Raw genomic sequence first — 13817 nt, 5'->3', positions numbered from 1 at the left:
ATTGATGGCCAAGTAACACTTCTAACTTCAGATTCGCATATTAGTTATTTCTTCAGAGTTTCTCTTTGATCTTCCTTTTCTATAAGCTTTTGGTTTAACTTAGAATCCAATATATATGGTAACGCAGCAGATCCCTGTAATTTGGATGGTAAAAAAGAATCAGAATTTTATAGAATTCCCTACTCTTTATGTGGTGCAATGCCGACTTTTTCTACCTTTGATAACCCAGATTGACTCAGGAAACTATCTTGGTGGCTAAATTATATTACACGTCTATCTGCAAAAGTTTTGATGATTATTTTCAATAAGAAATCACCCAAAATTATCGGGCGAATATCCTTGGTTATTGAAACTACCGCAATAAACCTAGAACTGAATGACGTTATTCACATTAACTTCTATTATTTTCCAGCATTTCTAAAGATAACTCTCATGGAATTTGCATGCCCCTGTAATTTGCACGGTAGCTCTTTTAAAGCAAGCATTGATCAAGTACTTCCGCATAGATGGCCACAACAGCGTTGTTTCATTGCGTACTAGTACGTCCAAATTAGACGCACAAAAAGAACTTTATATCAGAACGTGGTTGCTAATGCCATTATATTATAAATATGCCTTGGTAGGGTTCATACTTAAAATTAGAGGTGGTCATTTGTGCGACGCTTAAAACTTCGAATCCATTCATCCGACCTCCAAATGCTGCTCATATCTTCAGTTGAAAAGATTAGCCAACCTGTTCAAGATTCACATCTCCAAACAATCATCTAACGAGACGATGCCTTATTACTCCCCGCTGTTCGTCTAAAACAAAATTGGCTCGAGAAAAGTGAGTGCTAGTGAAGAAGGGCTTTAGATCATAAATCTCATGTTCCTGTGCCTGCAGAAAGTGAAACCAAAACCAAAACATTCGAATTCAGTCGAGGCCAATTTGTATTCAGTTATGGAAAGAAAAAAAGTTCCAACTCCTCTATGTCTGAATTACCTTGTTCCTCAAATCCTCCACTTTCACATCGATATGGGTAAGCCCTGAAGTAGATCCAGAAACAATTTCTTCAAAATGCAGTGCGTTCTTCACAAGCTCACGAAGGAGGTAAAGGAGGAGCTCGTTATAATCCTTCTTGAAAGTCATATACTTTCTGAAGCTCTGCAAAATAAAATTAAACGCCCTTGTAAAAATCAACAAATTTTGTTTGAAAAGAGGAAAGAAAAATATTCATTTCCTAATTTTATTTCCTAATAGGGAGGAATGACATCTTATTAGTTACAGCTTATTGAGCAGAGAACAAAGAAAGAAAATGGCTAAAATCAGAGAATCAATCAAATATTGCAACCACAGCAGGCATTTTTCGATTTGATTAGTATGATATAGTTTAAACAGGTATAGCATGATATATGAAGCAGACAGCAGACGAATGCTTACAGGAATATAAAATAAAGCAGGACCTCTTTCCATACCTTTTGGAGAGCTTTCTGCACCCCGAATTTTTGCGTTGAGATAAACGAATCAAGTAAAACACGAATAGCCATGTCCACATCTTCTTGTGTTACATGTTGTCTGAGGTGCATTCTTGCGTGTGCTTCAGACATCCGTATCATTGACTCAATGTGCCTCACCGCTATTGGCACTCCTTGTCCATACTACAAAGGGATAAGGCAGGTGAGATTTATGCAAAGACATCATCAGAGTAACAGATTAAGCGTCTAACAAAATCTTCAAGAGAAAAACAAGTGAAAGGAGTAACTTACTGAGGATTCTCTCCGCAATTCAGCATAAACATGAGTAAGTTTATCCATATCAACATCATGCAACCTCGGAAACACATTCAACTTGGCATAAGTGATGTACTTCTTAAGCAAATCTTGTGGAAGTATCTGAAAAAGGCAAGAAAATATTTTGATGAACACAGAAGCACGGGATCGGGTTTAAATTAAATGATTACGGAAGCAATAAGGTGAGGTCTGGGTATCAAGTATAAACCTCCGGATCTGCTGCATCTACAGAAGGTTGGACATCATCTTGAGATTCACTCAAGGACTTATCATCTATGCTAGCTCCCTTGGGCTGTGATTTAAAATGACTGTCAACTACAAATTTAGCTAGCATTTCATCTGCCACGGGATCAACCACATCCTGCAATGTAATAATATCCTTCCATGTTAACATGAATGCACAAGTGTGAATAAAGGACAGTTTTAAACAAATACCTTGACAACACAGAGGATGTCAAACCGAGAGACAATGGGATCCGTCAATTCAACATTCTGTGAAAATGTTTTCGAGGAATCATATCTGAAAAACAAAAGATGGAAGGCTTGTGCTCAGAAATGAAAAATACAATGCAAGTGAGGGTAAAATTGTTTTCAACGATTTCTCATTAGTATGTGATGAAACAAACACTAATCCATTGCTCTCAAAACTAATAGATTTAGGTAATCAATATGCAGGGGTACATATGGCTTTAGGAAAAAAAAAAAAAATCCAAGTTAGCAATCTCAGTAGTCTTGTCCCTTCACAAATTTGCACCAGTTAAATTGATCTACTTGCATACCTTCCTCCAATAGGATTTGCAGCAGCAATGACAGAGCAGCGTGCTTGGAGGGAGGTGACAATCCCAGCTTTTGATATGCTAATGCTCTGTTGCTCCATTGCCTCGTGGATACTCACCCTGATGCCAGAAATGTAAAATATTCAAAACCTTTTTTCCTGGTTCGGCAAGAGGGGGAGAATTACCAAGTTGAGAAATTATTCCTCATCAAAAGATTTTCCTTACCTGTCCTGATCATTCATCTTGTCAAACTCATCAATTAGACATATTCCTTTGTCAGCAAGAACGAGGGCCCCTCCCTCAAGGGTCCACTCCCTTGTAACAGGGTCCTTGTGCACTGCAGCTGTAAGCCCCACCGCAGAGGCTCCTTTACCAGTAGTATACACAGCCCTCTGTCCAGTCTTTTCAACATACCTAAAAAAGAATCACGATAGGAGAGAATATCCTAGTTCAGTTACATATATCTTTATCCGTAAAACCAAAAATCGATGAGATGTAGCTCTTACTTAAGAAATTGTGATTTGGCTGTGCCCGGATCACCTAGAAGAAGTACATTTATATCTCCTCGCAGTCTGTGCTTCCCCTTTACATTTTTCTCTTGGCCTCCAAATATAGCCAGGGCTATTGCAGTTTTTATGTCCTCATGGCCATAGATTGATGGGGCAATGGACTTGACAATCTGCAAATTTCAATGTAATTTCCAGTTAACAAGACATCTCATAATGGATACTTCATGATCATGTATTAAAAAAGTGAAGACGAAGAGTGTTCCAATTACAAACCCTTTCTCCTATTCTGGGGTCTTTAGCCAACTTCTCAATCTGTTCCTTGTCTTCCTGCGTAAGTTTATACGCAGAAAAGAGGTCTTGTTTCTTTGTGACATAGTTCGCTTCCACCACAGTAGCAAATACGGGGAATCCGTTCTTTGTGTTCAGCGACAAGTCAAAATTATTTGTATAAATTCCTGTTACTTCCTGAAATAAGTTACACGGAACAAAACAGAATAAACTTAGCAACTGCTAGCTAACACAGTAACAACCTAAGTAATTTCAGGACAGGATCTCACAATCTCTTCCCCGGGGCGTGCACAATCAATCAGATCATTCAAAAGTATAACTTCCTTGTATCTTGGAAGTCGACCTGCAGGCACAGTTCCAGGGCTCTCTTGGAGGGAAAGCTTCTGGTAATTCCTGTATATCGTCTGCACCAAGGCATGAAAGGATAAGGAAAAATACTGCAGATTATATTTATATTCTTTGCTGATGGGCCAAATATAAAATTCTTATAGTACTTAGAACCCATAAAAACATATTCTCGATCCATTTTAGCCTTGCAACCCCCAGATTTTGGATACAAAATTACTGCTCTTTTCATTTCCTGGCAACTAAAGATAATGTAAATGGCAACCTGCGAACTCACCTGCTCTATATTGATTGTAAACGGTCCTTTTGATTGGCATTCGGGACAGGAACCAACCCTCACTTCTGAATAAGAATTCTGAAAGAATGGCCCCAAAATTGTCCCACACTTGTTGCAATCATACTTTATCTGTTGCAACTGGGGAAAGACCCCAGAACGTCGGGTCACAACTCCCCCAATACGAATCATTGTATTCAAATGAATTTGCCTGCAAAACTCGGAATAAGGAAAAATGAAAAACAAGGGAAAATTATGAAGAAGTGTTATAAACGATGAATGTCGTTACGCAGTACCTAATGTTCCGAATCTGATCATATACTGGTAAGTTAGTAATGCGGACATAGATCTTCTGATGGATATTTTTGTAGTTAGGATGTAAATTAAAGACAACATTCTTTGCAACATCTTCCATGACTTCTAGGACAGATTGAGGAGCATCAGCGAGCCAGATGGCAATGTTGGGATGAATATAGATAAATTGCTTGTAGTCAATCTCCAGACTACACTTATTAGCTGCAAACGTGACATTGAACAAGTCCAATTACAAAAATAGCATAGGGAAAAGGACATCATATGACAGAAGCATTTCGTTAACCCACCAAGCATGAGCAACAATATTACTTGTGACATATAAGTTCCGCTGAACTTGAGCTAACAGAACAAGAGATGATGTAACGTAATAATACCTGAGACCATCTCATTGATCAGACGAACATATTCAAATTCACCATTTTCATTTTTCGGATTCACGTAAGTCAGCAGAAACTCTTTGAACTTTTTGGCAATAAAACGGCGGACTTCATCTCTAGTAACCCACTCTCTCAGTGTGCCCTGCACACGGTACATCTCAAACTCGCCATCTTCATCGTCTTCATCCTACACGTCAAAACCAAGCAAACATGAATAAGATATGCAAAGAGCAAAACCAAACCAAGAAGTAAAGGTAAATAAGAAAATTGAAGACCTCAAAGGGCTCATCATCGGTTTGATCAGTAGTGGGCACATCTTCTCTGGAGGGAGCCCCCTGTGATCTTCTAGGCGAACTCTGCATTGCATCAGCATCATCATCGTGGTTTCTTCGAGAACCTGGAGGCCTGAAATCAGCTCTCGTCCTCTTTGAAGGCCAGTAGTTGTCATCATCGGTGTCTGCCACCAAAAAAAAAAAAAAAAAAAAAGACCGCTATAAAAGAATTACAAAATAAATTAATAATTTTTCCAACTAGCAACAGAAAATGTTAACCCCTAAAAAAATACTAGAAAACCAAGAGTTATTTTGTTCCCGAAAATGTTGGCCACTATAAAATTACTACAAAATCAAGAGTATTAACTTTTTCCTCCAGCCACAGGCAATGTTAACCCCTAAAACATAGTACAAAATCGAGAGTTCTTTTGTACCAGAAAATGTTTACCCCTATAAAATTACTACAGAATCGAGAGTATTAGCTTTTTTCCTCTAGCCATATAAAATGTTAACGCCCAAAAAGTACTATAAAAAAAATTGCTGGCGACACGAGATGTTAAACCCAAATTATTACAGCAAAATGAAGAATAACAGTATGTGATCTTTGTTGCAGATCGAAAACCGAAAAGGGAGGGACAATAATAGAGGAAAACCTTGATCATGGAGAAGGTCAGGGAGCTTGCGGGTGTTGACGCGAGCATCGCGAGCATCGAGCTCCAAGTCTGCGGCTCTGCGGTCGGCCATGATCTGATCAAGATCCCTCTCGTCCTCAAGCGACTCGTCGATCCCCAATGACTCGTACTGGTCATGCTCATCCATTCTCCGGTAATCCCTACACAAAAAGAAGAAAAAGATCCATCAATAATCGATTCAGTTGTAAACGAATAAGAAGAAGAGGATTATAGAATCAAGGAAAAGGAAACGGACTCCATGAAATTCTCGTGGAAGAGATCCTCGCCGTCGCCCTCTTCGTCTTCATTGTGGAGGTCTTCGAGGTCGTCGTCTCGGATGACTTGGGGATCGACGGCTGCCTCGTCGTCGTCGGAGGAGGAGGGGGAGGAGAAGTTCTCCGAGGTGCGAGGGAGTTGATCTGTGTTGAAGCCGCCGGAGGTTGGCGATTCCGGCGTCGAGGGCGGATTCCCAGCCATTTTCTCTCCGCGGTTTTTTTTTTTTTTTTATGGTGTGATTTTCTTTTCTGTATCCACAGCCAGACCTACTTACGTTTTCCTTCTTATCCCAAGGTTTTTGGCGGGAAATTTTCCCGCCAACCTTGCTTCCGTGGCCTTCGCTTGCCCTGTGGCATCTTAGACGACGTCGTACTCTTCAACTTATGTTTCATGTAATCATTTTGGGGACTAGGGCCGTAAGAAATTAGGCTGAACCCGACCAACCCTATTTTACCCGGAATTCTCAATTTTTTCTCTTTTTTTTTTAATTGTCGGATTTGTAACTTCCCACCCCGCGCCCCTACCCGTAGAGTGCGGGTAGGGGTGCAGGGTGGGGAAGTTAGAATCCGTACTCCCCCGACCCGACCTATCAATACATGTTATTTCAATTTTTTATATATATTACATATATTATATATTAATTAATAATTACATAGGAACCCTACATATAAAAGGCATTTTTTCTCTCCCTCACTCATTCTTTCACTACCTCACTCCTCATCATCTCTCTGTCTTTCATTCTTCTTTCTAACCTTAATCTAATTTATCTAAAATAGTCATTTTTCTCTAAATTCTTCTTAATTTGTCGAAGATTCAAACTTGGAAATGTTTTAGAACTGCTTTAAGAGCTTTTGTTCTCGTGATTTTGCTTTTGTTATTTCTCGAAACTAATTTTGTAGTTAGAAACTAAGGTCTTTTGTTCTTTTTTTCATTTTGATTCAGGTTGTTTTTTTGTTCGAGAGAGAGGCGAAGAAGAAAAAGGCAAGAAGCATTTACTGTTTAGTGAAAGATCAGTGTTTTTTTCCTTTGATTTTTAGAAAATGACTTGTGTTAACGGTGAAATTTCGTCAACAGGATTACACGGGTCACTTTTAGGTATCCTGTCAGGTTACCAACTAAAAAGTGTTTATTTGGTATTGAAAATGGTGTAGTAAAGCGTGTATGAAGTTTGTGATAAATATGATGAGAGGGCTGTGCTTGCATGAAAATAAAGGCACAAGGTTTATAGCGGTTCACTCTATTAATGAAGAGCTACATCAACTTTTCTTTATATTTCTTTTGAATTCTTTACAATTACTCTCCCTTTCTACTCTCGGGTTGAATATGAAATGAGCCAAACTCAAAGAAAAAATCATCCTTTACTCGTTTGGGGCTTTGCCCTTTTTATAGCCAAGGGTTCCTTCGTGGGCGGTTCTTCTCGTAGGCAAAAGCACTCGAATGGCCTACCATCATAGGCTCATATCATAGCCCACTAATCACCTTTTGAGTTATACACTCATCCAATTAGTCTTCCATTACGGCTCTGTAGACTCCATGTAACCATCCACCGTCCACTGTTGGGCGGTTTAGGGGCTTGTAATTAATGCCTGCACTGCAGACATCTCCCAGTGCCAGATGCAAGTTGGTTGTGTCAGACACCTTTATGGAGATACGGGCGTCGCCTCCCATGCTCTACCCTCAACGTCTACGCTAAGTGGGCAGTGGCCTCTTCTGGTCGCTGATCCTTCCGTGGCGTAGGGAATTTGCACAAGTCATAGGGTCGATGGCATAACGGGTCGACGCCCTAAGGCGGGCTTTCTTCGCAACGTAAAGGGGAAGTGAGCTTCAGGCGCCGAGGGTTGTCACTTTGTGAGGAGAAGTAGGGCCACGTGTAACACTGTCGATATCCCACGTGTCACCTAGATTTTCCCACACAACAACTTGCTTTGTTAATCTTCTTCATGCACTGCTATGTTCATATATTTTGTGTTATATGGTCCTGTAACTTGATTCCTCAAGTTGTTTGTTTTCCTTATTTTTCTGTACAGAGAGAGAGATAGCCCCAACACGCATAGGCCTGACCGACCCTATCCGAGCTGATGTAGCCTGAAGAAGTGCGAGTTTTTGGGCCCAACGGGTTGTTGTGGCCCACAGTTTTCCCAACCCGTAATACGTGGCTCCACCCAAATTTAGGCCAAACCCGAGCCTACCCAGAGTTACAGCCCCTACTCTTGAGTTTAGTGCAGTTACAATTATTGGTTTTTTCATTAAAAAAATGGTAAAATTACTGAAGCGTTTTTTTTTAGTACTCTTCTAAAAAAGTAGTGATATTTTTGTGATCATTTTAAAACATAAAGATAGATGTTGAATTTAGACAAAATTCAAGGGGGTATTTTTTTGAGTTTTCTCATATATTTGAGCTAACTTATGTATTACGGTGCAAAAATTGCAGTATTATAACTGTAGAAAAAAAAAACTAAAAATATCATATAAAAAATATTATTTATATCATTCAACTAAAAATAAATAATTGTCTTTTAATTAATAAAAAAATAAAAGTCGCAATAATACAATTAGCATAAATAGTAACTTTGCCAGGTACTTTTCTCATAACGACTCTGCCAGTTAGAGTACACAATCAAAACGACAGGTGTTTTTATTCATTTTCCCACCCAAACCACTTGTCGTGTACAGCAGTTGGGATTTCTGATTTCATGCTTATCCTCTCAGCAACGGTTCTACCTCGTACTATTATTCCACAGTCATTGGAATATTCCTTGGTTGTCAGTTGTCTATATCATTAGGGTTTTTCTCTTTTCCTTTGTATAGCTTGCCTGTAAATTACCAGTTTACCACTGTATAGCCATTGTTGTATATTGAGTTGATTCAATAAAAATTCCAATATCTGTTCTTATCTACGCTCTTGAAGTAATAATTTGAAAATATATATATGCCAATTTATAAGGTGTTTAAAAAAAAAAAAAAAAAAAAAAAAAAAAAAAAAACCTTTATATCTTAAGAATCAGTTGCAACATCACAACAAGATGACTGCAAATTACCAGTTTACCACTGCAAAGCCATTGTTGTATTTTGAGTTGACTCAATAAAAATCCCAATATCTGTTCTTATCTATGTTCTTGAAGTAATAATTTGAAAATATATATATGCAAATTTATAAGGTCTTAAAAAAAAAAAAAAAGCCTTAATATCTTAAGAATCAGTTGCAACATCTTCACAACAAGATGACTACAAAACCCTAACTAAGTTCTTCGTAATTTCACTACAAGACACAAGTATTTGATGCTAAGGTATGGACCTATACGTTCACCTTGATCTAATCATAGTATAGAATCCCTTGAAACCCGATATACAAGGGAGAGGCACTGCAAGGGGACCAAAAAACACACAAATCTTCTAATTTAATTATTCGTAAACAAAAATAACTTTGCTCAATTAGTTTTTTTGTTTGACGACTCCTATTAAATTGTATTGTACTATATGGGACCGAGTATCCAAAAATCATTATGATACATTACCAAACAAGTTACTACAAGATGTCAAACAGTACACAAATCTTTAGACCCCAATTGCATTAGCAAACCTAACTTCCACCACCAAAACTAGAGGGGGAAAGAAAAAAGAAAAAGGAAAGAACACACTTCTTACACCCTCTACTACCCCAAATAAGAAACAAAATTGATAAGTAAACGGTATGGTCCCCTTCAGTACATATTCCTCTGAATATATATATATATATATATATATATATATATTAGGAATCGAATTGCTTCCCTTCAAATGACTGCCCAAAGTTCCAATTTTTGGGAGCGACATTAAAAGATGTAACCGTGACATCATCACTACTCGTGACCTCAAATGAAAGCGGTTGATGCTTTAAATCAGCATTTACGTGCCAGTTTTGGCCCCAGTTCCGCCCCATCGGTAGCCAGCCAGTTCTTGAACCCTTGACCTTCACTGCTGTTACGTCTCCAACACCGGCAACGTTGCTGATCAGCACTGAGATGAAGATACCTTCACCGTCAATTGTGAAACGTATTCCTCCTTCCTTTCTGCACTTTATTCTGTTACAAAAACCAAGTAACAAAGAATAAAGGAAAAGACAATATTCAAATTTCACAACAGAGTACGACATTCTTTAGTTTGTACTTTGTATGTTGATCCACTTTCAATACAAGCTCGTTTTTACCACAAGGTTGCATGCTCTTGTCTAATTTCTTGACCAATGATCAAGTACAAATTCTCAACTTTATTTAAGATCAATTCAAAAAAGAACAGAGAACTAGCAATTAAGATTTATACCAACTATAAGAACAAAATAAAACAAGCCAGTATCAAAAACCACGACCAATTAACAAAAACTAAAGACTTCTAAGAACAGAATTCTATAACAACGCTTGATTCTGAAATTTCAATTTGTATAGGATAAGACAGCCATGATAGAATTGATTTGGCAACGAAATCCTAGAGCTCTAATTGATGCAATCTTCAGAAATCCAAGTATCTATTCCAATAACATCTATGGAGTAATGTAATTAGTAAATCTAGGTTCTAAAAATGGCCTATTAACACTAAGCAAAAGTTCTTACACCAATACTCATGGCTAGGTAGAAACAACATATAGGGTGCGTATGGAATTGGTTTCAAAATGATTTTGTTTTCAATAAAAGGTAAAAATGAGATTATTTTGAGAATCATTCTGGGACCGATTCTAAAATTGCGTTTGGTTGGTTTTTTAAGAGATTGTTTTGAGTATAATAAAAAAGTAAAATCGTGTTTATTAATTAATATATTATAATATTATTGATAAGTACTACAAAATGAAAACAAAAAAGTGAAAACTTTCAACTGTTTTCTAATTCCTTCACAAATACCATTCTCACTGTTTTTGTTTTCAAAACATTTGTTAAACAAACGTTGTTTCGTTTTCATTTTTTACTTCTCGAAATACGTGAAACCCGTTTTTAAAAACGGTTCTAAACACGCACATGATTTCCCAATTCTGCCCCCAGCTATGCTACAGGGTTCATGAAGGGAAATCTTCTCTTTCGATCTTTATAGGTAAATGGTAACATTTTGCCCGTTGCAGCTAAGCCTAGGAACACTTTGACAAATCAAATACAACCTAAGAAGATGCACTTTGAAAACTGTCAGCTTATCTCTTACGTCTCAAAAGCTCATTTAGAAATAGATGATGAGGTCTTGTTCTGCTGTTTCTATTTCTCTCTCTAGTTCTTCTATCTCTTCCCTCTTTTTCTGTCTATATTTTTTATCTTGGTATTCCAACATGGTACACAAAGTGGAAAAAACAGTCTCTTGGGAAGGTGTATCTTTGCAATAGTAAAGGATATTGGGATTATTTACTAAAATTGAACGAAAACGAGACAGCTATAACCTTCTAGGATTCTCCCTCCCTTGCCTCCCTTTAGCAAGATATCTCTCTACTCTCTTTTTTCTTCCTTTTAATATATTAGTAGTTTTCCTGTTTTTATCTTTTAATAACATAATTAGAAGTAAATTTATTCTCTCTCTCTACATCTGCCAACCTCTGTCATAATATACAGAGAGATAACTAAATACATTCTCTTGTCATACAAAAGAAGGAAAGGAAGACATTTTTCACTAGGCCGTCACTCGAATCTTTATCGCATATCATACCCATTAATGGCAGTACCTCGATTCAAAGTAGTGCTTTCTCCATGGGGAAAAACTAACCCATCTACATAAAGCTTTCCAACCAATCTTATAGGTAGCCAATTTTTCTTAGACCATCTCCAATGCAAATGCTAATGCCAATTCTATATTTAGTATAAAAAATTATGATATGGTATGTTATTTTCATTTTTGCTCCATGCATAATGCTATTTAAAATGCTAAATCTAGCTTCTCCAATAATCATTAAGCTTTAAAAGTTGTAAAAGTAACATTTATTTTTAAAATAATTAGAAAATGCAAAAGTTGCATTACATGACAAAGTAAAAATTTCAACCATAGCAATCAAATGCCAAATTTCCCATATGCTATACTTGGTGGAAAATTTACCACAAAGTATAGCATATGGAAATTTGGTACAACAAATAGCATTGCATTAGAGAGAGTTCTTTGCACTCAAATACTAAATTTGCAATAGGCACATCAATTATAGCATTGCATTGGAGATGCTACCTTAATTTTGTAATATGTACTACTAAATGAGTAATGACCTTGCATTCTAGACACCAAATGTTTTGATGGCAAATGGTTGAAACTTGCAAAGTATTAGACCCTACAAAATAAGCCTAGAAAGGTACTTAGTAATTACCTCAAACAACAATTTTATATAAGGCTCATATATACATACGCACCCTCTTCTCGCTCATTGAGAAAACCAAGTAAATTTTCCAATACTAAATTAACTACACACCCTGCTAAATAAATTAACATTTAGTTACTATTCCCCATTAACCTTTCGGAATTTGACGCTTTTATCTTTAAACAAATTTTTTCTCTTGACAATCTAATCCTTAAATCTGTAAGATTGTAACAATTAACTCTAATGAAGTTAAACCTTACACGAAACAATCACAAATTTGTTAGCATTTGTACATTTGAACTTCTTGTAGTTTGTAATTTCGTCTTTAAACGCTATATTTTTTACAATTAGTCCCTAAATTTCCCAACATTCATCGTAAACGAAATTGAAATGCAGACCATCTGAACAATCTTCCTGCTCAATCTCCATACAAATTTGCACCAAAACCAATCACCAAAAGAAGAAGGAAAAGAAGAGATCACCTGCGATACTGAACGGGCATATTGCCGGCCTTCCAAATGGCGATCTTCTCGAAGGCCTCGATCGGGAGGACGAAGTGCTTGTTCGGCGGATTGCAATGGCCGCCACCCTCGGCCGTGAATCCGTAGTTAGGAGAGCAGAAGTTGGTGGCCGTCACGATAATCGAGGTCCCGGGGATGCACCAGCGGAGGTCCTGGACGCACCTGACCTCGAAGCAGGCGCCGCAGATCTGGCCGCGCTCGAACAGGGCCTCGCTCAGCCCCACCGTCGCCATCCCGTACCCGCTCTTCACCAGGTCGCCGTACCCGCACGCGCCGCCCACCAAGTCACGGGGGTCGGCGGCGGCGTAGTACGTGGCACGCGCGGATCGCCATACGGAGAGAGAAGGAGACGAGGACGAGAAGGAGGAAGCAGGCGAGTGGGAAGTGGCTGTGGAGAGAAGCAGTGATGTGAATACTAGGAGGAGTGGAAGAGTGGCTTTGTTGGGATTTTCAAGTATTGGCATTTTTTTGGTTCTTCTTCTTGTTTCTCTCTCTAGAGATTGGAGAGAGAGAGTGAGATTGAGGTGAGGTTTTCTTGGACGGGGACAGATACAGAGACGGCCAAAGACAGAAAGAGACAGTGGAAGTGGATGCTAGAGAAGAGTAAAGAGTAAAGTCACAAGCATCACGTAAGACGTAAAACCCGGGTTGCTTTCCGGGGTTTTTTTTTTTTTTTTTGCTTTTTTAATAAATGATTATGCTTATTATAACAAGAATTATTCTCAAATGTGGCTATCTCACTTCATTATTTTAAAAACTCTCGCTTTATTATTTATTGTTATAAATATTTTAAATCAGTCTTACTTAATTCTTTCTATTAGAATTTTTATAGAAAGATTTTTTTAAAAAAAAAAACGCAAAAACTCATAAAATCACCACTTAACCTCTTTTATTAGACCTTTTTTAATGACTTATGGTAGAAGTTATATTGAAAACAAATCACATGACCTCATTTAATATCATATTTTTCTTTTAATTTTAGTAAAAATTCTAACAAAAAGATTAAGTGGAACTAATTAATTTAAAATTCAACAAGTAAAGTGAGAACTTTTAAAATTTATAACAAAAAGTGACAAATGACCTAAAAATTGAGAGGGTGCACATGAGAATAATTTTATACGAAAAGTATAAATG

The 13817-nt window shown here is 37.6% G+C and overlaps 2 protein-coding genes across 2 annotated transcripts; both read right to left on the bottom strand.

The window, feature by feature from the left end:
* Window positions 1–455: 455 nt before the first annotated feature.
* Window positions 456–6074, bottom strand: LOC21391181 (DNA replication licensing factor MCM2). The gene is made up of 17 exons (XM_010102753.2): window positions 5854–6074; window positions 5580–5758; window positions 4930–5111; window positions 4652–4841; window positions 4259–4478; window positions 3966–4173; window positions 3613–3747; window positions 3329–3520; window positions 3053–3225; window positions 2772–2960; window positions 2550–2666; window positions 2206–2290; window positions 1979–2131; window positions 1747–1872; window positions 1456–1638; window positions 983–1144; window positions 456–877 (listed from the first exon to the last, which is right to left on the bottom strand). Exons 1-17 carry the CDS (start codon window positions 6072–6074, stop codon window positions 761–763), a joined length of 2832 nt encoding a protein of 943 aa, XP_010101055.1. The 3' UTR covers window positions 456–760.
* Window positions 6075–9361: 3287 nt separating this feature from the next.
* On the bottom strand, window positions 9362–13335 carry LOC21391180 (expansin-A13). The gene is made up of 2 exons (XM_010102752.2): window positions 12645–13335; window positions 9362–9934 (listed from the first exon to the last, which is right to left on the bottom strand). The coding sequence occupies exons 1-2, from the start codon at window positions 13145–13147 to the stop codon at window positions 9625–9627; spliced, it is 813 nt and encodes a 270-aa protein (XP_010101054.1). The 5' UTR covers window positions 13148–13335; the 3' UTR covers window positions 9362–9624.
* Window positions 13336–13817: the final 482 nt, after the last annotated feature.

Source organism: Morus notabilis, unplaced genomic scaffold (assembly GCF_000414095.1).
Source record: "Morus notabilis unplaced genomic scaffold, ASM41409v2 Scaffold1861, whole genome shotgun sequence".
NCBI lineage: Eukaryota > Viridiplantae > Streptophyta > Magnoliopsida > Rosales > Moraceae > Morus > Morus notabilis.
The sequence above is the reverse complement of the archived record's forward strand: the minus strand, read 5'-3'. Positions and strand labels throughout refer to the sequence as shown.